This window comes from Ammospiza caudacuta, chromosome 3, assembly GCF_027887145.1.
Source record: "Ammospiza caudacuta isolate bAmmCau1 chromosome 3, bAmmCau1.pri, whole genome shotgun sequence".
In the NCBI taxonomy this organism is placed as follows: Eukaryota; Metazoa; Chordata; class Aves; order Passeriformes; family Passerellidae; genus Ammospiza; species Ammospiza caudacuta.
This window is the reverse complement of record NC_080595.1, coordinates 87,651,083-87,676,712: the sequence shown is the minus strand read 5'-3', so window position 1 is coordinate 87,676,712 and position 25,630 is coordinate 87,651,083. Positions and strand designations below refer to the sequence as shown.

The 25,630-nt window shown below is 39.2% G+C and overlaps 1 protein-coding gene across 2 annotated transcripts; it reads left to right on the top strand.

The window, feature by feature from the left end:
• On the top strand, nt 1-25,630 carry TDRP (testis development related protein). Of its 2 annotated transcripts, XM_058802581.1 has the most exons (4): nt 1-177; nt 12,407-12,466; nt 21,951-22,054; nt 24,333-25,630. In XM_058802581.1, the coding sequence occupies exons 1-4, from the start codon at nt 70-72 to the stop codon at nt 24,676-24,678; spliced, it is 618 nt and encodes a 205-aa protein (XP_058658564.1). In that variant the 5' UTR covers nt 1-69; the 3' UTR covers nt 24,679-25,630. The 2 variants fall into 2 exon arrangements, with proteins under 2 accessions (XP_058658564.1, XP_058658565.1); XM_058802582.1 differs by lacking the exon at nt 12,407-12,466 and having other exon boundaries at nt 23-177.

The window sequence follows — 25,630 nt, the reverse complement described above, 5'->3', positions numbered from 1 at the left end:
CGGAGCAGCGCCCGCTCCCGCCTCGGCCCGCTCGCAGCCGGCTCGCAGCGGGGCCGCCCCGCGCCCGCCATGTGGAAGCTCAACAAGAGCAGCAAAGTTCTGCTGGACGACTCGCCCGAGGAGGAGGAGACGCGGCCCCGCGGGCCGCCGCCCGCCGCCGCCTTCGCGGCCCCCCAGGTAGGAGCGCGGAGCCCGGTCCCGGTTCGGAGGGGTCGTGAGGCTCGGCCCCGCTCCCGCTGCCCCGCTCTCCGGTGGCATGAGTAATCACTTTTGCCACCCTGGTGTGCCGGTAGGCTGGCCCTGGTCGGAGCTGGGAGTGTTTGAGTGGATCGTGCGACTGTCACCCGGCTTTTGGGGTGCTGACCGGCCTATCCAACCCTGTTTCCTTCCAGCAGCCGGCCTCCGGCGGTTCTGGGACTTGCTGCCCTTCATTCCAGTGGCTTCCTAGCGCAGGGTACTTTCTCTCCCAGCCCTAGGCAGAGGCACCGCAACCCATCTGTTAAGCACAATACATTAAACAAGGATGTTTAAGAACATAACTTTATTTGCGCGTTTGTGTAGAACCCTGATGTTTTGGCAGGATTGCTTTTTTCTTTGGTTTCACTAAAGGTAGTTCACTGTCTTTAAGTCACTGCAATCTTGTTTGAAGGCTTTTGTTGTTAAGTGTTAAATTAAATACCAACAGTGACTTTCTCAATAAATAACCTGAAGGGAAGGGTATCAGTTGAGTATCGGGGAAAACAACTAAAAAAAATGTTTGTTGACTTGCTTTCAAAAACTTGGTAGCAATTAGGTATCCATCCGGCTCAGAAGCCTGTTGTGCTGCCCAGTACAGCTTAGTGCTGATCTTCTGTTGCCACAGAGTTACTTTAGATATTGAATGAGTGGTTCTGAAGTGAGCAGTTGCCCAGGGTTGCAAAACAGTGAGGTTTCTTTTCAAAAGAAGGTACAAAAGCCTTCCCAGCTTTCTACCCCATATTTATCTTGCCTATCTTTCTGAAAGAGCTGGAGTGTGTCTGGATAAATTATCCTCACCTTGAGTTTCTGGTTGACAGGCGCTGTGAGTTGTCAACATGTGTGGCAAGTGCTGAAGAGCAGCCTCTCCCAGTCACAGCACTTATTCTCTCCATCTTCCTGCAGCCACAGCCACCAGTTCAGCCTTGCCTTGCCCTTGCCCCTGCACACTGAACAGTAGAGCCATAGCCTTGCTACTTCTTTGGCAACAGCTGTGGGGAGTCATACAGATAGCTAGGATCTCCTCCTGCAGAAGAATGGACATTCATTTTGGAGACCCCCTTCAGCGGAGTAAGGGGGATTGTGGGGTTTGAGGTGACCAGAAGTATCTCCCCCAGCCCCTCATACAACATCTAACCTCTGCCTCCTGCAGTTACTATCCTCAGGTGCTTGTAAGCTCCCACAGTTTCTGCTAAGCTACTGGCTTGTACCATCATAGCCCTCGTAGACCTGCTCACCTCCTGAAACCCTCCTCGAACACCAAAGGTCACCAAAAGCCTCCAGTAGATCCCACTGACTCTTCACTGCTCCTCTTCTCTACCACTAATGGTCGAAGCCCCCTTTGAGGCTCCTGACTGTAGCCTCCCAGTCAGGAGAGGATACTTCAGACTTCTGTCCAGACAATTCTCCGAGCCCTCTACTTTAGCAGCAGAGGCTGGAGTTTGTTTATTTCATTTTGTCCAGTCCAATTGTCTCTTACTGTCCTGAGCCTCTGTTCCATTAGTTGAAGTCTCAAGTTCTAATGGTGATGACAATGGTTTCTTGTGCAAAAGGCTTGCATTTTCATGAATTTTAAGAAAATTCCTTTTCAACTCCCAGTGGAACTGGGATGCTGATTTTAGTGTTGTGGGGTGGCAGGAAAAAAAAAAAATTATTCTAAGTCACTAAATGAAATATTCTTGAAGGTAAAGGATTTAGTAAGGTTAGCACAACTGTAGTGTAGCTTGGCACAGAGGCTGGAGTCAAGATTATAAGCTATTAGTTATTTTGCCCATTAAAATCAAAATATTTTGAAAGGAATGAAACGCCCTGGCCAAAATATTTAGCAGTAGTCATTTTAGAGTTTATGTACACTTCAAGGAAGAGCAGACTGTACAGAAAGCTCTGACCACTTGATTGATATAGTAATTCTCTTGATCAGGGCAGCTTTTAGGTCAGCCATAGGTACAATGTATCTAAACCGTGGCTGGGACAGGTGTCAAGGGAACCAAATGCACTTGTTCAGCTTGTTGTAGCTGACCTGGTTCATGTTCCTTGCTTTTAGTATTTGAAATTCTTCATGTTTCATCAGATCCTGGTTTTTTCTCCCAATAATATGATTGTAAGGGAGTGAAATCCAGTAATGTGTAGAGGGATTTGGTAATGATCTGCACTCTCTGCTGCTGCACCCTGAGCTGTGTCAGCCAGCCCTCTGGCTTTGGAGGGCAGCAGCACCACGAGAGCTTGGAGGAGTTATGGGGGCATTCTTGTGCACCTCAGCTGTGCAGGGGATGCCTCAGTGTGTGTTATGGTACAGCCTGCTGTGAATGAAGGATTACCTCATTGAGATGAGAAGAATCCAGGACGTCCCTGATTTTTTATTGTTGGAGCCAAAATCTAGATAATTAGTGTGAGTGCTTTTTAGTAAATTAGGAAGCCCAGCTTTAGATCTGAGGCAGAAGCTGACTGTTAGATTTAATTTCCTTTTCTGACACATCATTTGGTAAAAGAGGAGATGAACCAGACTCATTGTGTTTTGACTTTGATTTATGATATGTTGTTTTCCCAACAACCATATTTTGTCTTTATTTTCATTTTTAATAAGCAATTGGGAAGAAAATCCTTAAACTTTTACCATTCGTGCTATAAATAAGGCTGAAATTTTTTACTTCAAAGGCAAGAAATTGGTAGTCACATCTATGTCATTAAACCAAACCACGTTGGAAGTATTCCAGTATAATGAAATGTTGGTGCTGTATATTGTTTCTTCAAAGCTGAGAAAGAGTGAAGGAGTTCTCACTGTGCAACCTAATAATTAGGACATTGCAGTAGCAGACAGCAACAAAGAATTAGTCTACTATAAGTTAAAGAGAAGCCCAACACAAAAAACCCCTTTGTTACTCCAGAGAAATTTTAATCATCCTATTTAGATATGGAAGCCTGATTTGGGCTTAAGCAGACATTTGAAATTGTGGACGTTCATAGTTTTTAAATAGAAAGGCCTAGTTTGACCTAAAAAAAAGTTTTGACAGTTCTGGTTTTGTGTTATACAGAATGGTTTGATTTTGTTCCAGGGGAGAACAAAAACAAATTTTAGAACATGAAAATTGCAAGGGAGGGAACTGTCAGCCTCTGGCCATTTTTTAGCAAAAGTTTCTACATACATTCAAGTACTTTGAATTGTTAACACTTATTTAAAATAGTAAGGTGTTTCCTGAGATAAGAAGGACAAGTAAATTTTGAAACAGTACTTGTGTAAATAAATGTGTGGATTATTGTGAGGTTTTTTTAGACCAGACAGTTTTAGACTGTATCTTAGAAGTTAATTTTCATTTATGCTTTGAAGCATAAGTATTTCTAATTTACGCAATGAAGGTGCTTTGTTCACTGAAGTTATAATTTATACATGGAAGGTAACTTGACATGCATAAATAGTACACACACATGAGATGAAATTAATGTGTTTTGTGTGTCTCTCTCTAAAAATATGCTAGAAATGTACAGTGGTGCATGCCAAACTTGCATTCAGTTTGGAATATAGTCATTATGTTTCAAACTGTAGTTGTTTTTTTGGAAAGGGAAAACTGCTGGGTTTTGGTTTCTGGAAGGCATTGTTGTGGCAGTTGTGCTAAGTTCTTCTTGATGCAATCCTACCATCAGTTCTCAGAGATGTCAATGCTGTGTCAATATCATGTGTAACTCTGACGTAAAATGGATCCATGTTAAAATACATCTATATATTAGGGGAGGGGATGGGTGTCAGGCTGACCTATATTATCTAATGAAGCTCTGTCTTTCATGTAAAAATATTTCAGAACCCTAGCCTTGATCTGTTCTCCCCAGTTGTATTTTTTGTTATGTTCAAAGAGAATATGTGCAAAAACATGTTTTATGCTGAATTTTGTTTAGACTTGCTCAGGATGTTTGAAGGTTGGCTATACAGAATTTTAGTTATCTGTTTTAATGAAGATATTTAAGTGCCTGGTACAATTTTAGTACTGGCTTTCATCTTGGAATGAGTTGAACTCAGACAAGCCCTGCAGAAATGGGTGGGAGCTGAGCAGCTTTTCTTATGTTTTACTAATATGTTGAATAAGGGTATTTTTTAATTAAAAAAAATAAAGTAGAAAATGTTAATCCAGCTAACGCCTTTCCTTCACTTTCTAGCCATTTCTGTGTGTCTCAGGCTTTGCCTTCAGTACTCTAAAAATCCCATCATACCTTCTCCTCTCTGCTAGCCTGGTTTTTTTCCTCTTCATTGGAGTGGTTCTTGTGACATTTCAGTGGCATTTTCCTGGCTAAAATCCATCACCTGTATTCTGTCATCATCCTTGAACAATAGATTGTGGTACTGTCAGTGAAGACTTTCCCGAGCCTTCCTTGGCCTGCCTTTCTTGCTTTTCCTCCTTCCTGTCACATACAATCTTTCAGCAGCTTCTTGAGCGGGTCCTGTTTCTTTCTCACAGTCTTTCTGGAGCTCTGCAGAGCTGGCAGTGTCTTTTGGGGCTTTTGGCTTTCTAAGTTTTTTTTTTCATTTTTGAGGTGCTTTGCTTTTTAATTTATACTGTCATTTTTTACACAGTTGACTGGGATCAGATCTGTTTTTCTGTTGGCTTATTCTGACTCTTAGAAGTCCACAAAGCACATATTGTCTGATTGGTCTCCTGTTACAGACACCATCACTATATATTTTTTTTCTTTCAGCCAAGCTTCTAACCTGCAAGTTGTCGGTGGTTTTTATCTATTGTGTGAAAGAGAATTTGTGTCCTAGACTTTACTGTTGTTTCCTCCATGAATTCCAGGTCAAGTCTGCTTTCTCTCTCTCTCTCTCTCTCTCTCTTTTTTCAATTATTATTTTTTCTTGCTGTCTAGACAGTTGAAATTCTTGTGCAGGCCCTCACTTCCCATACTGATGGTGATTACTTCCTCTGCAGCTTCTAATACCTATGTTGTGGTTTCCCATCCCTTACTTCCTGTAAATTCCATTGCTGATATTGTGTTGTTGCTTATGGCATAAAGTTTGTCTTCCTCATCCTTCAGATTCCATTTCTTCAGCTGGCCTCCCTTTGTTTCAGGAAATTTGCATTTAAATCTCTGTCCTTACTTTCAAGGTCTTTCTTGGTGCATCCCCTTGCTCTCCCCCATTTATCACTTTTATCACTTGTATCTCTCCTGAGCCTGTTCTGCTTTACTGGCTCTGATTGCCTGGCTTTGCCAGCAGCAGCAGCCGTGTCTGCCCTCTCCCTCCAGCCCCACACAGAATTACCACTCCCACGGACCCACACACCCACCAGCATCTCCTCCTCCACAGCTTTGCTGACATCTGCTTTCCCTAAGTTATTTGCTGTGTCTTCTTGGGGTTTTGGGAGGTTTCTGGAGCCATACTCGCCTGCTGCTGCTGGGCTTCCTACCATAAATATACAAAGTAAAATGTAAATGGTCTTGAGAACGAATGAATCATATTAATCCTTTACTGTTAAAGTAGGTTTATAATGTTTTCCTTGCTTTTATAGCAACTGTTTGCCAGACTGTGTGAGGACATCCATAACATAAGTAGAGTTACTAGAAGTTGCTGAACACTTTACTAGGTAGACTTTTTTTCAGCTCTGTCATCATCAAAGGTACATTTCCAGCAAGTTTTGCTGCTGGTTCTCTGTGAGGAGCTCCAGGAAAATATCACACTGCACATGTGATAAAAGCACACATCAAAAGGAAGCTGTACGTGTGCTGCTGAACACTGTAACAGAAAATGATGCATTCAGCCCATTTTGCAGAAACTGTGCTAGGAAAATATGGTCATTACTCATCCAAGACCTTTATTGGAGACATGTAGTTTAATGGCAAATTCCATGACTGAATAAGAATTGTATGTCAGCTACTGTCTTTTGAATTAGCATCTATTGGTTTGTTTTCCGGATAAGGGAACAGCAAATATCAATTTCTGCTATGGCTAAGTTGTTAAAAATAACTGATAGATTTTCAGCTGGAAATTTCATCAAAATTGAAAACTTCACTGGAATAGTTAAATTGTTATAGAAATTGAATTAAAATTTATCATCTGACCTTATTTGCTTCAGCTTTGACACTGATGGTTTTTTGATCTTAATACAGCTGTTTCCATTTCATGAAGGATATTTAAAATATTATAAATTAGGTAAAACTAAATTCTTAATGACATATGAACTTTTAAAATATGAACTTTTAAAATTTTAAGGTGATTAATCTTTAATATTCTTCCAAAAATATTTCAGAGAAGCAAAGTCTGAGTAAGATGTATTCTAACCTCTTCCTACAGACATACACAGTAATGTGAACACTTAATAGAGTACCCTTGTATATTGATGTAAAAACAGAGCATAGGAACCTGGTGTTCCAATGTTTCTCTTTGTAATGCCAATAAAATTCAGAACTACAGAAGTATTCTTGTGAAAATACTTACATTCTGAAATTAATCTTCTCTGGTACACTTGGCCATTTATATCAATTGACAGTAAAAATATGGAAATAATTTAGATATTCTGTTTTAAAATGGAATGGAATGTGAAACAATAACTGAAGTGGTTGAATGAAACAGAGTTTGAAAATGCTAAGCAAGTTCTTAACAGCTGTGGATGCTAAAGAAAAGAGCATCATCTTTATTATGAATACTGAATAAATTAAAATTATTTGAAAGATGAAAACTGGTTTCCCTATGGAAACAATCTGGTGAATAGTAGGCAGTTATGAGAGACTGGAGCCTAGAAGATGGAAGAATTTTTAAATATGTTGGATGGGTTTTCTTCTGTACCTGAAGTGGTCACCCAGACTTTTTAAAGTTAGTGGAGTGAAATAAGTTCTTTTGGAAATGATCTGAAGAATTACATCTTAAAAGCATGTTTCCAAATTAGTTGTAGACAAATTAGTGTTGTCTACAAACTACATGCCAAAATTAAAGTATATTCTTTAACACACTTATATTTTACATTTTCTTTTTTTTTTATCAACAGAAGTATTTTGAGGTTTGCTGAAGACTGGCAGAGGAAACTTGCAGCATAGGAGTCACTGTCACTATTTAGATAGTTTATTAGCATAATAAAGATGTTTTTCTAAGTGTAGGGAGCAATCTGGTGTGGAAAAGTATTGTTTATAAAAGAGAATAAATTAGTTTAAAATACCAAATCACTCTTAAGCAAGACTTTAGAAATGCCTAGGTTATTACTTTTCATTGGTGACATTAAAAGGAAATTTTCAATTTACACCATCTGCCCAGATGGCTGGTTTGATTCACTCATTGCTTTAGGGACATACAAATGGAAGATTGAGATCTAGCAGGAGATGAAATATGGATGGGGCTGATCACATTATCTTCATGTCAGTCTAGGATTTCTCTGCCAGAAAGGAGCAGAGGCAGTTCACAGTTCAGCACTGGAGTTGTTCTGCTGAGCACATAGCCTCATGTCCAAGAAGAAAGTGATGTGTGACTGAGTAATGCAGCCTTTATTTGTTAAAATTGAAAGCCTTGTTTTTCCTTAAAGGCATGTTCACTTTTGTGTGGGTGTTCAGGTACAGTTCAGCTTTGTTTTTCAGCTGTGTTAAAGGAACATTGAAACTAGTAGAGTTGTTTCAATGCCTATTTACATTTGATCACTGTTGCATCAATTTCCTAACTCAGAAAGCATATATCTATGCATTGAATTTTTCCAGGTGTATGTTATAGGCGCAGCAAACAAAATGAGGCCAAATGCCACTGATCTTCTACTGATAACTTTCTTCTTACTCAATGTTTAAGTGTATTTTGCATTGGTTTTGATTCAGTTCTAAAAAGCAGAGTGGCTTTTGCATTAATAATCAGCTTTAGTTTTGTTTATTTCATTTCACATTATATTAAAATCCTTCTCAAACCCAAGGAAATACTTTCTTTTGTTGGCTGTATTTTAAGATGGTGATTTGGCTATGTGATCTCTTCCCAATCTGTGTTGTTTCTGGTCAGGCTGTGTATATGTAGTTGTTCTACTGTTTGGTTTGTAATCAGTGTTTTGGGAATCTTTCCAACTTCAGAGGTTGACTTTCAGGTTTGTGATTTCCTGAATGATTTTTAAATTTTTTTTTAACCCTTCTCCTCTCTTATCACTGAACTATTTAGCAGGGTTTGTGGAGTACTGGAAATTATGTTAAATTCTTCCCTGGAGTGTATCTCTTCAGGTGCTGTTTGTTTTGGGATTTTTTTTTCCTACTTAAATGGTACCTTTGTGGTACATAATCCCTTTTGCATTTACAGGCATGACTACCTAGACTTTATACTACACCCAGTCCTTGATGAGATGCGATGATAGGCAGAGGGGATGCAATAAGTCAGTGGAAGGATGAGAACTGGATCCAAAAGGACCTACTCTTTTAACAATAGCTTGTTTACTCTTATGTTTGGACAGCTAATGTGTGTGTATGTGTGCATGATAGGAAACTCCCCCAACTGGGCAGAGAAAATCAATAATATATAATTTCACTTACTAGAGCACAGGAAGGGCATGCAGGACGAAATAATGCTATTATTTCCCTTAACTCTTTGATGTTCAGCAGTCTTCATCTTGGCCTGAATTATGAAAGTGAATGATCTGAAGAGACTAATTAATTACTTTACCACAAAGGAAGCTGAGGGAAGCAGATTACAATTTTGATCTCTGTACAAAAAGGTTTGTGTGCTAGTTGAATTAGTCCCTTGAGTACCTTATGGTTTGCAGTATGTCCAACAAAAGGGCACTTGTTTCCTTGTGAAAACACTCTGTGCATACCAACCTTCCCCTGCCAGAACTGGAGGGCTATTCAAGCTGCTGATCAGCATTTCCCACTAGTGTTGGCATTTTCACCTAGAAATATCTAAATACTGTAATGTAGTCCAGGTTTTTCTTTTACATTGAAGTAAAACTATGAATTGTCATACCTGTAAACCAACCAGACTAAAACATACTGAAATAATTTCTAAGTGTTCCGCACATCACTATGTGTTATGCAGCATGATAAAGAGTGAAGATGAGCTTTTTTGATACATAGCTGTACAGTAGATTGTCCTCTAAAGAAAATTGATCAACCAAATCATAGGCTTCCTCATCTCAGAATGGCAACAAAGCAGGGAATTTGTATCAGGAGAAGGGTGTAGTAATGAGCATCACTTAAAAACACAAATTATTCTGTGGGTAACAAGGGAAGATGGGTTGTAGTGATGTCTCATCTTTCCTCCTGGGTTCTTCTCAGTGGTGGCACAGGTCCCCTCCCTCCCTCTGCTCTTTTCCTCTGTATTTTTTTTTTGATACAAAGCCCGTCCCTCCTGCAGGGTGCACAGGTCCCTCCCTGCCATGTGGGCCATGGCAGGCTCTGAACCTTTATACCTGCTCCTCTCCCACTCTCTTCTTGCTGTGTGGCATTAGTCTGCTTCTCTGCTTTCCCTAAGGATGGATTTTTCACAAAACATTTTCACATCTAGTCTGTTGGAGATGACTGAATTCAAACCTACAGGCTGTTTTTGAGCAAAGCATGGGATGGACATCAGAAGCACTCTGCCGTTATACAAGTCTCCTTTTTCTTCAGCAGTGCATTTGAAGGATACTGTGAATACTTTATTGGTCTTCTGCCCCAAAAAATGTATTTTAGGGATTGGAGTCTCACCAGTTTTTCTTGAGGGTTTAATGTATTTCAATCTTTGTATTTCATCTCTTTAAACTTTGTGTTGCCCACTTGCCATCAGCCTCATCATGCATCAGGGTTGCATGAGTATTGTTGCTGCAACCATGTGTCTCATTCCTTAAGTGGTAGCACTTTGTATGAGTACCACTACCATGAGTAGTAACATGTTAATACAGAAACACAGTCTTAGTTATCCCTTTTTCAAAGGTGCAAATAAGTACCCCTTTTTGGTACTATTTGCTGTTAATCATGTCTTTTGTTGACAGTGGTATTCACATTCTATTATGCTGACTCCCTAGCCCTATAGGGTGCTCTTTGCATCTCCTGGTTTTCCCCCTAAAAGCTTTCACTGTGAAAATGCCTTGCACTCTTGCTTCCTTGTGCTCAGCCTTGCTAGAGACTCTATGACTTCACACTCTGTCTTTTCTCTCTTCTGGAACATGATATCTCTATGCGCTTTCATAATTTTATTTTCCTTCCTAAGATACTTGAAGAGCCAGAAGAATTAAAGTGAGAGGTGTTATTTCTTTCAAAGGTACTAACAGTGTCTTGCTTGTTCTGGAGGTAGTATTGTTGGTTGTTGAAACTAATAGTTCTGCCTGCTCTGGATGTCTGAGAATTTCTCCTCTTACCATATTTCCCCTTGGAGCTTTCCTAGTTCTTATTGATTTCTTTTTGTTCTTGGGAAAAATTCGGATAGAACAGGTGATGTATTCTCTGTCCTAGCAGAGACTCCATTGTGTTAAGTTGGCAACCTCATCCAAAAGTTGGAGAGCTGAGAGTGTTAAGGGGAAAGAGGGAGACTTCTGAATAGTATGTGTGAGCTGTTTCCATTTAAAACATGGTCAATGTTTCTTTTAAAAGTAGAGGTATAAAAAAGCAGTTGAAGCAGTTGAAGTGATTGAATTTGAGAGAGCTACACAAATCTTAACAGTTTTGGTATCCTATCTGCAATCCTCCTGTGTCAGGCAGCTAACTGAATTCGGAAGTTAAATAACTTGTTGCAATCCACAGGAAGCAATAGTCTCGTTTTGAATGATAATATGAGTTCCTGACTTTGTGCTCTACCCCAGCAAGTAAATCTGGCTATCTACAGCTCACTCTATTCCAACATACAAATACTATTGAAGTATTGAGCAATGGTCTTCCTACTCTATTCTAGAAATGCTCTATTCTTGTCCCTTGTATAATATAAAACATTACCTGAAATGTAGGTGGAAACATTGGTATGTAAATAAATATATATAAAGAGATGTAAATAAGTAAATATATATATATATATATATATATATATGTATATATATATATAAAAGCATGGGATTTGAAGCTGGTCTGTCAAAATGAAGCTGATACATCTGGGTCCCCACGACTAGAAATAACATAACACTTTTGTGCTGATTTTCTCACCTATTTTTGATGCTGTTAGCAAAGTGAAGGAGGCCTTTGACAATGCATAGGAGCCAGGATAATGAGTGTCTTAGATGTCTTGGGATGTGTGCATGTGGAGTGCATATCAACTCCTTTGCATTTACTTTAGGAGAAAAGGAAGGAGTTGATAAATTTGATTTTTAAAACAGTAAGTGGCTGACACAATCAATATATGGACCACAGTGAATACTGGAGATTTTGGGTAACTGCTGCTTCAAAGACACTTTGCACTTTTCTGTTTTAATTCTTGTTTTTTCCTGAAACTGGGGTTAAATATTTTTGGTCATATGTAGCTGTTCTGGCTTTGTGCTTGGGACTGTTTGTATTTGTAGTCATATGTAGAGGAAAAAAAAAAAAAAGTAATAATTTTCTCATTGAAGTACAGAGTGAAGAAATTGAAAATTGCAGATTTCCTGAATTCTATGTCCCACTTTCTTTATCTTTGACCTCTAAAGTACTCCCAGCACTGACTTTACTTGCCATGTCTTGAAGAGAGCACTGATAGTGACAGGAGGGCCTGACAATATTAACATAGCAGTTTAATTCAGAAATGGACAGAAATGCTTCCCTACTGAATAGCCTTCACAGGCATTTAGCACTCTAGTTTTCTTCTGAAATCTACAGTTCTGCATGGAGGGGAAAGAAATGTGAAGGAAAGCGTTTCTTTGAGTTAAGGAAATATAGGGCTTTTTAATATGAAGAAGGAAAAAATCCTGGGACATTTTTCTCCCCCCAGCCCACAGAAAATGCATAAACCATCATCTAGTACAGTATTTAGAAACTCAGTGCAGATCTGAAAGAGTAAGATACTACCATTAAGATAAAAATCAAACTAATTGGACTAAATTTTTTATGATGCAAGGGTGTTTCTCCCTTTGTCGTATGGGGTTTTGATTCTGTAAGGTTTGATTGTTCATAATTCTGAGTGTAGATTTATATTTTAGTAGTGGTGTTCACTTAGTTTTGTGTTGTAATCATCTTTTGTCAATTTTCTTTTATGATGTGCCAAATAGAATAAAAGCATTTGTGGATAGTCTAAAATGTGTCAGTTCTAATTGTCAAACCAAAACTGACTACGGGCCTTTTTTATCTTTATCCTTCTTTTGAGAATAAAGACCAGTTTCTTCAAGATGAAGTTTCATCTTCAGTGTCACATCTTGCAACAAAGGTAAATACCTGTTCTTTGAAAATGTAACATTTAATATCATATATATATATATATATTTCAGTCCATGTATGTTAGAAAGTTGCCAGAATTTCATGGATAGCTGATTAAGGAATTTATAAAGTCCATTGATGATTTTATAATTATGTATGATCCTTGGTCATGGTGTTGTCACTGAAGTAATACTAGTGGTGCAGGATTAGTTGGAAAGGTCCCTTATTTGCTTTCATTAGTGGGGACGGGAAGGCATCCTGGTTTGTTTTTTCCTCCCAATGGCTATTAAAACACAAGATGAAAATAAGAAGCCACAGGAATTACTGAAGTCTAAAGAAGCTCTAAATTCTAGCTGCAACTGGCAATAAAAACATGAAGAGTAGAAGAGTTTGGGGTTGTTTATTCCATTATATGTCCACTGGCTCTCTGACCACAAGAGGTTAAGGATTTTACTTTTTATCTCTTTCAGGAAAGAAAAGTAGGCATGCAAGTTAAATTTTTTTACCTTGATATGTGTCCAAGAATCTTCTTTAATGTTCTTAAAATACATTAGTAGAAGATGAAAGATGTGGAAGTTATTATGATAAGCTAGAGCTTGTTTTGAAATTCCATAGGTATAAAGAAAAGTGTTTTAAAATACATTCATTAGTGTAAGAGGATACTTTACATTAATATGTATAAACTGAACATCTGTGTCTGTTGCTTCTTTTTGTTCTGCTTCAGATGCAGCATGATTTTCCTTGAAAATAGAAGTCAGATTGTACTACACCTTTTTCTAATCTTTTGAAGAAGTATATTCTTTTTTATGAAAACATAAATTACCATATATTTTATACCAAATGATAAATGTTTAGGGAGAGAATCTTAAAAAGAATCTATTTTCTATTGAAACTTTTTTGCCCCTTTCTTAGTCATTCAGGAAGACTTACTGGGTGTGTGTTATGACTTAAAAAACCAGAAATGTCACTCGATAAACCACTGCAGTATTTTTGTCTTTTAAAGGAAAACTCTCTTGTCTTAAAAATGTATTCTCAAGAAAGCTTCTTATCCTTCCCATCTCCTCTTTGTAAAAGCAATTTTCTATTTTATTTGGTTGTTCTGTTGTCTTAGACCAGTGTCAGTACAGTGATATTCCAGAAGTTCTAAATTTTAATATGTTAATAAAAGGCTGATGAATTGCATGTGTGACCTCTCCAGTATACACATGCCATGAATAAAGTAGTCTCCACATTGAAACAATGTGGTGATGAGCAGCAGAATTCTTGAAGAAGAAGGTAGTGGATGAATAGTGTGTGCTCCTTGGGGAAACAGCCTTACTGGTCTCTTAAAGCCTGAGTTTTAAGACAGTGTTGATGCCCATTTGCAGAGCAAAGCCTTTGACCTAGGTTTGGAGGTCTAAAATTGGGAGCTAGTCCTAAAGGCTGCAGGTGGAGCTTGGAAAATGTTCTTAGATCCTGCTCTTGCAGGAAGCTGCCCACTGAGCACTGAGGACAGGCTGATTGCAGTGCTGAACTTTTCTAGTTCTCGCATCACAGCTCTCTTGAAAGGCAGGTACAGGTGGTTAAAAAACCTTGTGACATCTCAAAGTGAGGAACCATGAGGGCTCCAGTGGTGCTCTGCAAAATGCAGAAATCTGGAACCTGTGTTCACACTCTGCCTGGACATGTGAATTAGAGAGTAAGTCCTCTGAGGAGTAACTGAGGGAGCTGGGAGTGTTTAGCTTGGACAAAAGGAGGCTCAGGGGAGACCTTTACAACTACTTGAGTGGAAGTTGTGGGCAGGTGGGAGTCAGCATCTTCCCCCAATTAGCCAGCAACAGGACAGGAGGAAATGGCCTCAAGCTGCATTGGGGAGGGGAGGGTTGCACATCAAGAGGAATTTCTTCACTGGATGCATGGTTAGCATTGAAATGGGAGAGAGAGGTCGTGGAGTCACCACTCCTGGAGGTGTTTGAGGAATGACTGGATGTGGCACTCAGTGCCACGGTCTGGTTGACCACCTGATGTTCACTCACAGGTTGGACTTGATGATCTCAGAAGTCTTTTCCAACCTAAATGATTCTATGATTTGGCCTCTGAGAAACTCAGTCTTTGGGGGTCTCACTGCCGTGCTCAGCTTCTGAATTAAAAGTATAGTAGAAACTTCATCTGCAGTTGTTTTTAGGCCAGATTTTGAAGAGACAATGTTTTGAGAAATGAAATAGATCAAGAACCTTAATTCACGCAAAGCCATGGAACCTGATGAGATACATTTGTAGGTCCTGAGGGAGCTGGTGGAGAAGTGGCTGAGCCACTATCCAGCATACTTGACAAGGTATGGCAATCTGATGGAGTTCCCACTGACTGGAAAATGGAAAACATGACCTCCATTTCCAAAAAAGGAAAAGAGGACCAGGGAACTGCAGACCATTCAGTTTCATCTCTGTGCCAGGCACGGTCATGAAGCCAATCCTCTTGGAAACTCTACTAAGGCTAATGAAAAATAAGGAGGGAATTGGTGACAGCCAACATGGCTTCATGAAGGGCAAATCATGCCTTTAAATTTGATGACCTTCTACAACAGTGTTACAGCACTGGTGAACGAGGGAGGAGTGACTGATGTCATCTGTGTGGACTTGTGCAAAGAATTTGCACAATCTCATTATCTTTAAACTGGAGAGACATGGATTTGACAGATGGATCATCCAGTAGATAAGAAATTGGCTGTATGGTCACATGCAAAGAATTACGGCCAGTGGATTGATGTCCAAGTGGAAGCCAGTGACAAGTGACATTCCTGAGGGATCGAGGTTGGGACAAGACCTGGCACCATCATTGCTGGGGACAGGGACAGTGGCATTGAGTGCACCCTCTGCAAGCTGGTGGATGGCACCAAATCGTGTGATGCTGTCAGCAAGCTGGAGAGAAGGGATGCCATCCAGAGGGACCTTGGCTGGACAGATGTGGGCCTGTGTGAACTTCATAAAGTTCAACAAGGCAAAGTGACTGATCCTGCAGCTGGGTCGTGGCAGTCCCAAACACAAGTACAGGATGGGTGGGGAATGGACTGAGAACAGCCTTGCTGAGAAGGATTCAAGGGTGCTGGTACACAGCAAGAACCTTTGGTCTGCACGTCAGAAGCTGGCTGACTTGAGAAAATCCCCATCACCACCAATGCTTTAATATATCTGTAAAACAAATATGGAGGGGAGTTTTTAAATTTTGGTTATCTGTCTTCTTGCTAGTTTTAAAGAGGTTTCCTGTCATGTGGGAACAATGCTTCTTTAGTTAAAGCTGATTGGTGTTTTTATAATTGTTTAACACTTAGTTGTAACTTTATTGATCTGTAGGATACTTATATAGAAAATTATATCTCTAGCTTTTTATTTTAGCTTTATTTTTTTTAGGGGAGGAGTGAGGGAAACTGTGGAACAAACAATTATTTCTTCTCAGTCAAGGTCAAGAGGAAAATCCATTAATTTTGTTTATATTTATTAAAAAATTCTGCAAGTGTTTTGTGAAGTGCCTCTTACTTAACTGGAGAATTTTGATTCACCAGTTGTCAATCCTCTGTGAAAATACTTGTGAAGGTCTGCTGAAACATGGTCCAAATACAAATTTCTGGAAATCTCATTTCATACATGCTGAGCAGTGCCTTTTAAGGAATTAGCTGCTTAACTACACAATGGTATTGAAAGTGCTGGTTCTCACTGCAGGTGTACAGCAAGAATGCCCTGTAATTGCTAATTTTGCTTACTAAGACTCTGTCATGTGGCTTGCTCTAGCCCTCAGAGAGTGATTTCTGTGCTCCAGAGCCCTGCTGGCCTGGCAGTCTGGAAGTAGAAGAGTCTAACAGGAATATTCTGAAAGTACCAGTACCCACTCCTAATGCAGTCAGGGTAAATTCAATCATAGTTGAATCTCTTGCTTTGTGAACTGCTTGTCTTGTACCTCTAACTCTGTGATCCACAGCTCATTATTATTCTTTGACTTGATTGAGTTCTATGCTTTTTTATCTCTCCCATTATAAGAAGTTTGCCTGTATTAACCATATTGATCTGATGCACAAGTTTACCTGTTTTCAGTTAAATTTACATAATCTTCCTGTTTAGCATACATCCAACTCTATCTGCATACTTTTTTTGGATGCAATAAACTTTTGAAATTTGCTTTTTATACTGAACTACTTTAGTTTATACCCAGCTGTTAGTATTCCTCATTTGTTGCCTTTTACCCTAATATTTCATGAACCTTCTTGCCCTCTAGCAGAGCTCTAATTATCAACTGTTCACTTTTGACAGTAAAATTAACTGAAAATCTTCCTAGTGATGCTTTACTGTTTCTCAGTAGACTCTTTGATTATTCATTTTCCTGTTTACCTATTATTACCTATTGTCTTTGCCTGTTTATCTATCATGGGAAGATTGTCATGTAAACATCAGAGTTTGTTGATGTGGTGAAAAATGGTGTCCTTAAAGTAATTTTTGGTAATATTAGCTATCAATTTTGTAGGAGACCTATCAATTTAAGGGGTCCTGACTCATTGTGGGGCATTTTATAAAGTTAACTATCAGTAGACATTTGTTCCCTGTTTTATCTAAAGAAAAAGTGCAGTCAATGTATGCAATTTGTATAAAGTTAATTCACTTGAATCAATACAGGTAACAGCTGAAGTCTTACTATGAAGGCTGAGATTAGAGTGGAGCTTAGGGGTTTGGGGAGAACTATAATGTATGTACAAAGCTGTGATTATGGAAGAAAGCTGATAGATGACTGCAATTTTCAGAGAGTGCTTCAGATGTTACAATAGTTGCTGGTACAAAAAAGGTGCTGTTGCCCCTAAATTCCATGTGCTTTATCTTTAATTAATTAATTCATAGCACTAAACTAAAAGAATGCAATAAATGAGGGAGTTAAATTTCTGCTGGCTTAAGCAATTGAAGCAGTTTTCCACAGCATCACACAGGTACAAAACCATAGCATAAGGAAAGCAATATCAGGGAGCAGGCAATGGCCTGGGCTGGCCCTTTATCAGATAAATCAGATCTGATAAAGCAGGTCTGCCTCTGTGATCCCCTCTCTCTGGGGATCTGTCTGACAGATGGGCACTGATCCTGAGGCACTGGCAAAGCAGAGGGAAGAGGAGGGAGCAGGAGAAACAGCAAACAGCTTGACCAGGGACATAGACCACATCCTTTGCATGATGTTCTACGAGGGACTGCTTGTACTCCCACTTTCAGAAGATACACTAATTAGATGGCAGCTCTCTCATGGTGGAAAAAAAAGTGCTTCATAAGCTAGAAGGAGTTAAAGGAAAAGAATCTGTGCTCTGGTCTTGAGCTCTTGAGATACCAGTTGGAACAAACCATGATGGCTTTTCAATAGTTTGCCAGTTGATGGACTAATATGTATGTTTAATTTCACTTTTTACTGATTCTTTTAGGTGATTGAACAGGACATTGTTGCACAGGTTTTCCCAGCCTAAAGTGGAAGATACAGGAGAAAATTTATTAATTTATTAATTGCTGTCATAGTCAAACTGCTATGAGACCAACCTGTATTTCTACTTCAGGGAATACTGAAATGGCTTCTTGAGAAGTTCCTGCTTTGTTTCTCATTGATATTTTTGACAAATAGTAGACTGCAGCATCCAACATGGTCCTCTAATTCTAACATCTGATGTTCAAGTTCAGTTGTAATCAGCAATAATGCTCTCTTCCTTAATAAAGGTCCCCTATTTTTTTGGCTGCCCCATGACCATTTCACTGATTTTTTTAAACTTAGATTGTATGCCTGGTTCTATCAGTCAGCTTTGATTTTCAAAGATCACCTACTCAAAGTTCAAACCCAACCCATCAGGCAGAGAAAGAAGCAAAGGTGGCAGGAGGCATGAATGTGATATCCCTGAAAAACCTCAAACATTAAAGGAGGCATTCTAGGGGTGGAAGCAAGGTCAAGTGACTTGAGGGGAATATAGATACCCTCTTTGAGTATGCAGGGATGGGGTCAGGAAGGATTAAACCCACTAGAGGGGATTTAATCTGGTGAGCAACAAGAAAGGTTTTTGTGCTTGTACACCAGCAGCAGAGAGTGTGAAGAGGATGGAGCCTGGCTGTTCTCAGGGTGCTCAGTGAATGGGCAAGAGGCAATGGGCACAAACTGAAATAGAAAAAATATAATATAAAAATAAGAAAAAATGTTTTCACCATGAGTATGTTCAAGCCAAGGAACAGGTTTCTGGGGAGGTTGTGGATTCTCCAGCTGTGGAGATACTCAACACCTGGCTGTCCATGATCCTCAGCAGACTGCTGAGGGTGACCCTGCTTTGAGCAGTGGGGTAGGACTAGATGGTCTCCAGAGGTCCTTTCCAGCTGTAAAGGATGGAATTTCTGTGAATTCTGAATGTTGAGTTATTTTGTTTTCCAATGGAAAAGTAGTTTAAAGATTTGAGAATATAATCAGGTCAGTTACATTTATAAACCTCCTAGGAAATTTTAGGAGTAGTACTTTTGTGTAGAGAGTTACATCATAAAAATTAAGTACTGAGCTTCTGCCAATGGATTGATGCTTTAAGCCCATCTCAGTCCTGTGTTTTCATACTTTGCATAACTTTAATAGTTTTACATAAAACAAGTCTCCAGTGTGGTGAGGAGTCAGCTTACTGAAGTGTTGTCTTTACTTACTGACCTTCCTTGGACATCCATTGCAGGGAAGCTAAATTGTCCTGGGATATGGGTCTTTCTCCAGGGGCTCTGTGAGGTTGTAAGTGATTCCCAACTGATTTACGTTCTGGCAATCTGTGACTGCAGCAAAAGGAGATGGTGTTCAGGGAGAGCATAACATGGCTGGTGTGCAGGGCCTCTTCCCCTAACACCAAGATCATTGTCTTGAGGTATTAGAGGCTGCACCCCTTTAAACAGGGGGTATTCATATATGGATCTCCTGTCTGAATTGGTCTAATTTTTATTGTGATGGTTCCCTGCCCTTTTTTGCTATATGGCTGCTGCATGTCAAACTGATGGTTAGAGGGAAGGGGTGACTCCAAGATCTCCTTCCTGAGGAGCTGTACCCACCAGCTGACAGAGTTGTAACTGTTCCAGCTGCACTCGTCAGTTGGTTAAAAGTGTTTAAAGAGCTCTGAAAAGAAACATGGAAATGCAGCAGGCTGTTCTGAGGAATTTTGTTATTATGTGTCAGCTATATGACAGCAGGAGTCAAAAAACAAGATTGTTGCCTTAAAAACAGTTCAGTAGTTACAAAAAAGCTTCTGGAAGTGTGAAATTTGTATTTGACCACCGCCTCCACTAAGGTTTCCGTTCAGGAGTGTGCTGCCACTGACAGTCAGGAGTGAGCTGTTCGCTCCTGGTCCGTGCAGTGCAAAGGTGCTGCAGCAGGTCGGTGCTGGTGCAGGCAGGTGCAGAAGAGGAGGCTCAGGCATGGTAGGCAGAGGGTCTGGTTTCACTCTTGGCAATTCCTGGTTTCTTTCAGCTTAGTCTGTTTGATATGTAGTAGGCTTTGTGTAGTGAGTTGTATCACATATTGGAAAAATGTGGTTTACTTGGACATAGGTGTTCTTAAGCAGATTATCCTGAGAGTGTTTCCTTTGGAAACCCCAAATAAGTAGTGGAGGTGTATCTTAAATGTTTAGTGTGCATTTCTCCTAAGGACCAGTTGAGAGAAGGAATAAATCAGTGACAGTCTGGGTATTGGCCTTGTATGTACCTACCAACTACCATGGACATGAAAATATGGAAGGAATGGTACAATGTGTACATAGACAAAGATTTACATACAGATAGGAGGAGTGCAGAGCTTGTAAAAGTTTATCCAAAGATCTATGCATAGAAATTTTCTCATTATTGTTCTTAAAGATATATGTCAGAATTAGAAAAATGAAATTAAATTTTAAAAAATTCTAAAGTTAAAAAGTGTAGAAAGCTTCCGGGGTATTTTTGTTTGGGGGTTTTCATTTTTGTTTTTGTTTTTTTTTTTTTTGGAGGGGGATTGCTTGGGTATCCAGACAGTGCAGCAAAGGTTGGGATTGCATTGGCAAAGTATGTACGATATTCTAGATTAAAGAAGGTGTATGTACAGGTATTTCCTTTTTACATTGGATATAAATGTATATAAATGCTTGTCTCCAAGCATTTAATCAGTGTTGTTCTTTAAAAGTACATATAATTTAAATGAAGCCTCTTCTGTGTCCTAAATTGCTATCTGAAAACTAGTAACAAGGTTCTATTTTTTCATAATCAGCAAATTTATTAGATGGAAATCACTTGATGCAGCATCATTTTTGAAAGAAGGCAGCTTATCTATGAATTGCATCATCCAGTTTAAAGGGGAAAAGAGTTTTTAAGTGCAGCTTGTAGCTGTGTTTTTGCCTTTGGTGGCAAATGTTCCTTCCCCAAAAGGCCTGAAGTAATAGAATTTTAGTAAGATAACAGATGATGGAGTCATGGAATGGTTTGGGTTGGGTGAGACCTTAAAGATCATCTAGTTCCAAACCTCTGGCCATGGGCAGGGACACTTTCCACTAGACATGATTGCTCAAAGCCCCATCCAACCTGGCCTTGACAATTACAGGGATGAGGCATCCACAGCTTCTCTGGGCAACCTGTTCCAGTGCCTCACCACCCTCAAAGTAAAGAATTTCTTCCTAATGTTTAATCTAAACCTACCCTCCCTCATCTTAAGGCCATTTCCCCTTGTTCTATTACTACTTGCTAAAACCTACTGCTTGTATTGACAACTGTGGTTTTGTTTTGATTATTATACTTCATAAGGTATCATATTTTTTAATATAGTCAAGTAACACTGACAGACTGTCTCTGCTGTTCTTACTGGATCCTGTGAAGAAGAGCAGCAACTTTCATATTCTGTGCTTGGCACTCAGTGTGTGTTTTTGTGAGCGTGCTATCAAAGTAAAAATAATCCATACCTAGTTATTCACCTTGATGGAGGGAGAATCAAACTTTTAATAAAGTTTTAAAAGCAATTTATGCTGTATGCTCAATGGTCACAGTAAATTTAGAGAACACACTGTAGTGCACATGGCACTGGTGAGCCAATGCTCTTACCCTTCTTGCTTGCAGGGCAGGGAGTTGTAGTTTGAAGATCACAGAGAGGGACAATGTGTGTAAAGCAGGTTAAATCCAAAGAGTTTCATAATGTATGTGGCTGTCCTGTCTGTCAACTCTTTCTAGACCTGACTGTTTCATTTCTTGTCTACTGGAGCCCTTTAGACTGTCTTTAAACCTGCCTAGATTCTCCTCTTACTGTGATACATTTAAATGGAGCCCAGCTGTACTTGATGGCATCCCAAAACCACAGAGGATTGGTATTGTTTGCTCAGCAAGGGAGAGCTCTTGCTGCAGTCACCAGACCAGCTCTGTTCCCAGGCATGGCCATCCCCTGCAGCTCCAGTGACCCCACGTGCAGGGGCCACAGCCACAGCCCTCTCTGTGCCTGCCAGTCTCTCACCCACACTGATGGGGATTTGCTGCTCTCTGTAGGTTCAAGGTGCAAGTTTCCGGGGCTGGAAGGAGGTGACCTCTATGTTCAATAAAGACGACGAACAGCAATTGCTAGCAGGATGCAAGTCTCCAAAATCCAAAGGGTGAGTAAAGCCATTTACAGTCTATCTGCTATTGAAATAGTCTATCTGGTATTGAAATACTATTAAAACACAGAAAATAGCTGTGCAAATTAATGGAGCTGGATGCTGAGGAACAGCAGTGCCCAACTGCTGGAAGTCAAATTGACACAGGAAGTTTTTTGGGCAAAGCTATATATACATTGAGCTTACAATGAATAAGGCACGCTGTATTAGGAAAGGACAGATGATATTTTAAACATTTTTAGGCTTGTCAGGGAAGAAAAAGGAATTTAGCTGCATAATAATTTTCTTACTGTAGAAAAGTAGTAAAGGGTCATTCTCACACTTTCACTATCCTCTTAGGGATTAATTATGGTTGAGTTTATGAATTCCCTTTTTTACATGCCTTACTCTCTCTTTTGATGTCTTACTCCACCTAGAAAGGTTAAGTGGAGTAGCTGTACTAGGATCTGGAAGTCTTACCTGTTGGCACTGAGCTGTGTTTTGGCACAGTTGTGTGCTGGTGTGGTGAGGGCAGCTCCCTGGACAGAACACATTTCCAGGACAGACCATCTTCCTGTTACAAGTGTGTGTAGGCTTCCCGTGCACGGGCTGCCTCACAGCCTTGGTTACAAACCAAATATACCACATAGCAGTAGATCTGTTCCTGCCAAATATTAGCTTTGATAAGCTTGTATCAAAATGGCTGATTCGGTGTAGTAGGCTTTGTCTCCAGTTAACTTTGAAATAAATGTGTTTCAGGATGCAACACCACATATCCACATATAGGGAGTGTATGTGTATAAACAAACAATTTAGAATATAAATCCATAAATTTTATTTCCATTTGAGCCTCTTCCATAAAACTTCCCAAAAGTTGCCAGCCACTAATCCATGAGCCATCTTATGGGTGTTATTAAGATGTTAGGCTACTGTAATAATGCTTTGCAATTGATGCTGAATGTAAGAACCAAGTAATACGGTGAAGACAGCAGGAGTATGATAACAGAGTTACCACCAATGTAGAAAGCTATTTTGGTATTACTGCCTGTTTTTTAAGTTCAGGATATTATTCTTTAATTATACACCATGATTTTTACTCCACTTTTAAAGACACATGCAACTTTCAAGTGTGCTGTTTACAAAATACAGGAGTGTTTGGAGTCTGTGGCTGGTTTTAGCAAAATGAAATTTCTGAGGAATCATAAATTCAAAATCCAGTAAAGGAAAAGTGATTTTTAAAGGTATTGGTTAAGTTGCTTCTGTTTAAATATGATAGAACTAAGCTTTCATTAATGGAACAAAGCTTTTTTAATAGAAATGTTTAAAAGAGATTCAATGGTGAGTTTAGTTGTGGCTAAGGAATTGACATGCTACTACAGATAATGTTTTCAATTTGCTTTTTAGCTCATTGAACCGTTAAGGTTGTCTTTCATCCCTGGTGTTCAGTCTTTCCTTGTGGCCCATTATTTGATTATATACATAATCCTGCATATAAAGTTATGCATAAATATTTGACGTTCTGTAATTCAAATATTCCACACTGCAGAATTACTCAGGTTGAAGATTCTTAAGGGGATAAGAAAAGTAATAATATGACTAGCCTTTCCAATGTCTGAGAGAGAAGTTCCAGTTATTTTTTGGGTTTGGGAGGGGCGTTTTGAGAGATCTTACCAGAAATACAAAACAGCTGTTATCACATTATTGTGTGGATTTTTATGAAAGTATTAATAAAAAAGCTTGGTATCTTTCAAGGCCTAATACTGTGTACATCAACTATTTTGAGGTATAAGGTTTACCTGGTAAGGTGATAGCAGGTATATGAAACTGAGTAACATGGTGAGTGTTAAAGCTGGTGTTAGAACATTTTCAAATTCTTTCTACTATTGTAGTCCTAGGTTCTTTAAAATTTGGTTTTGTTTTTTGTTGTTTTTTTGTTAAAGTCCTAAATTGTTCAAATGCATCCTAAAATCTTTCATACATTTCCAAAGGCAGCTCTGTGGAGTTCACCCCACAGGAATGGGGGGGAGATGGTGGTGTGTCAATTCTCTTGTAATAGAAAATGACCATACTCAGTCCTCTTCTGATTTATCACTGCAGGATTCAGCTGTGTTTAGGTTTATGTGTATGTGAGGGTGTTTTACCTGAAGCTGACAGCTATGGATGTGCTGCCACAGGCTGACAATTATTAGCACTCCTTACTGTAAAACATAATTTAATTGAATGTTTATTAATAACTACTACATACATTCTTAAATGTATTTTTTTAATTAATCACGACATCATTGTTATTTTCTAGAACAAACCTAAAACTAAAGGAAGAGATGAAGTCTGAAAAGAAGCCAGGTTTTTGGGACAGTTTGGTGATAAAGCAGAATGTTCCATCCAGGAAACCAGATGAAATTGAGGGATGGGAACCACCACAGATTACCACTTCTGACTCTACCAGTGATGCAGCAACTCCTTTAAGTGACTATTCAGCCTGGTCAGGCTGGGAAGATGAAACCAAAGGCTCCACAAAATACACAAACCTGGCCAGCTCAGGAAACAGCTCCAGGTGGAGTATCAAATCAGCTGGAAAGCTGGTTAGTATTAGACGTCAAAGCAAAGGTAACCTTACTGACAACTGGGAAGAACTAGAATGATACTGGTAATACTGGTGAAATACTTTATACACAAGAAGAGAACAGTTCCATGATTTATTCACATGTTTAAACCAAAATCAAATCTGCTCAATATTGCACCTTTATACAGTAATTTGTTTTATTCAGATTGTTACAAATTTTTTGCTCACCTGATAGTAAATTTTCTTATTGCATTGTTAATAGCTATGTTTTCCACACTGAAAAAAAGTAGAGAATCTATTTTGTGCCTATATTTCACATTCAGACTTTGCAGTGTGTCAGATTGTTGGTTTTACCAAAAAAATGTAATTCCTTAGTGAATGTATACACTGGTTGTAAATTTGACTGCCTTATGAAGGAACTGCCACTAGCTTGAGGTCCTGCTTCTGGTATTTGAGGGCCATTCAAAATTTTAGTTTTGATGCTGTCCCTTTTAAACTAAGAATACCAATCTGTGGCTTGCAGGGAGAGGGCTTGTACTTAGTACTGTTTTCCAAATCTTCAGCCTCAGCTTATGCTTCAGCTTGTGCATACAAGATGCTTAGTGTCACATTGTGCTGTACTCTGTGTGACATGGGAAAATACTGTTCTGATGTAATTCCTTCCATTACAGGATTGTCACCAACAGTCAGGGTCTTCCAGAGTTGGGGTGTTTTTTGTGTTTTCGACTTTTTCCCTGCTTTTTTGGTTGTTGTTTTTTGTTTTGGTTTTTTTTTTTTTGGTTGGTTGCTTTTTTTTTAATATTGAACTTCTTTTGACAAAGCTAAGTTTCTCAGTTTGTAAGATGCGTGTTACGCCAAAAATAGAAGTTACTGAAAATTTGGAAAACAGGATTGAGTAAACTGTAAGATGATGTCAGCATTCTGGAGGAATATTGAATCTGGATGTAGGAATAAGTTGCTTCTTATGGAAAGGCATATGTTTGCATTTTTTTACAATAGCTGATCCTTGTTTTACAAACAACCTTTTTGGT

Coding starts and splice junctions, on each gene's coding strand:
- TDRP (XM_058802581.1), top strand. CDS start 70: ATGTGGAAGCTCAACAAGAGCAGCAAAGTTCTGCTGGACGACTCGCCC. Junction 178..12,406: donor CCGCCTTCGCGGCCCCCCAG/GTAGGAGCGCGG, acceptor CCTTCTTTTGAG/AATAAAGACCAGTTTCTTCA. Junction 22,055..24,332: donor AAGTCTCCAAAATCCAAAGG/GTGAGTAAAGCC, acceptor GTTATTTTCTAG/AACAAACCTAAAACTAAAGG.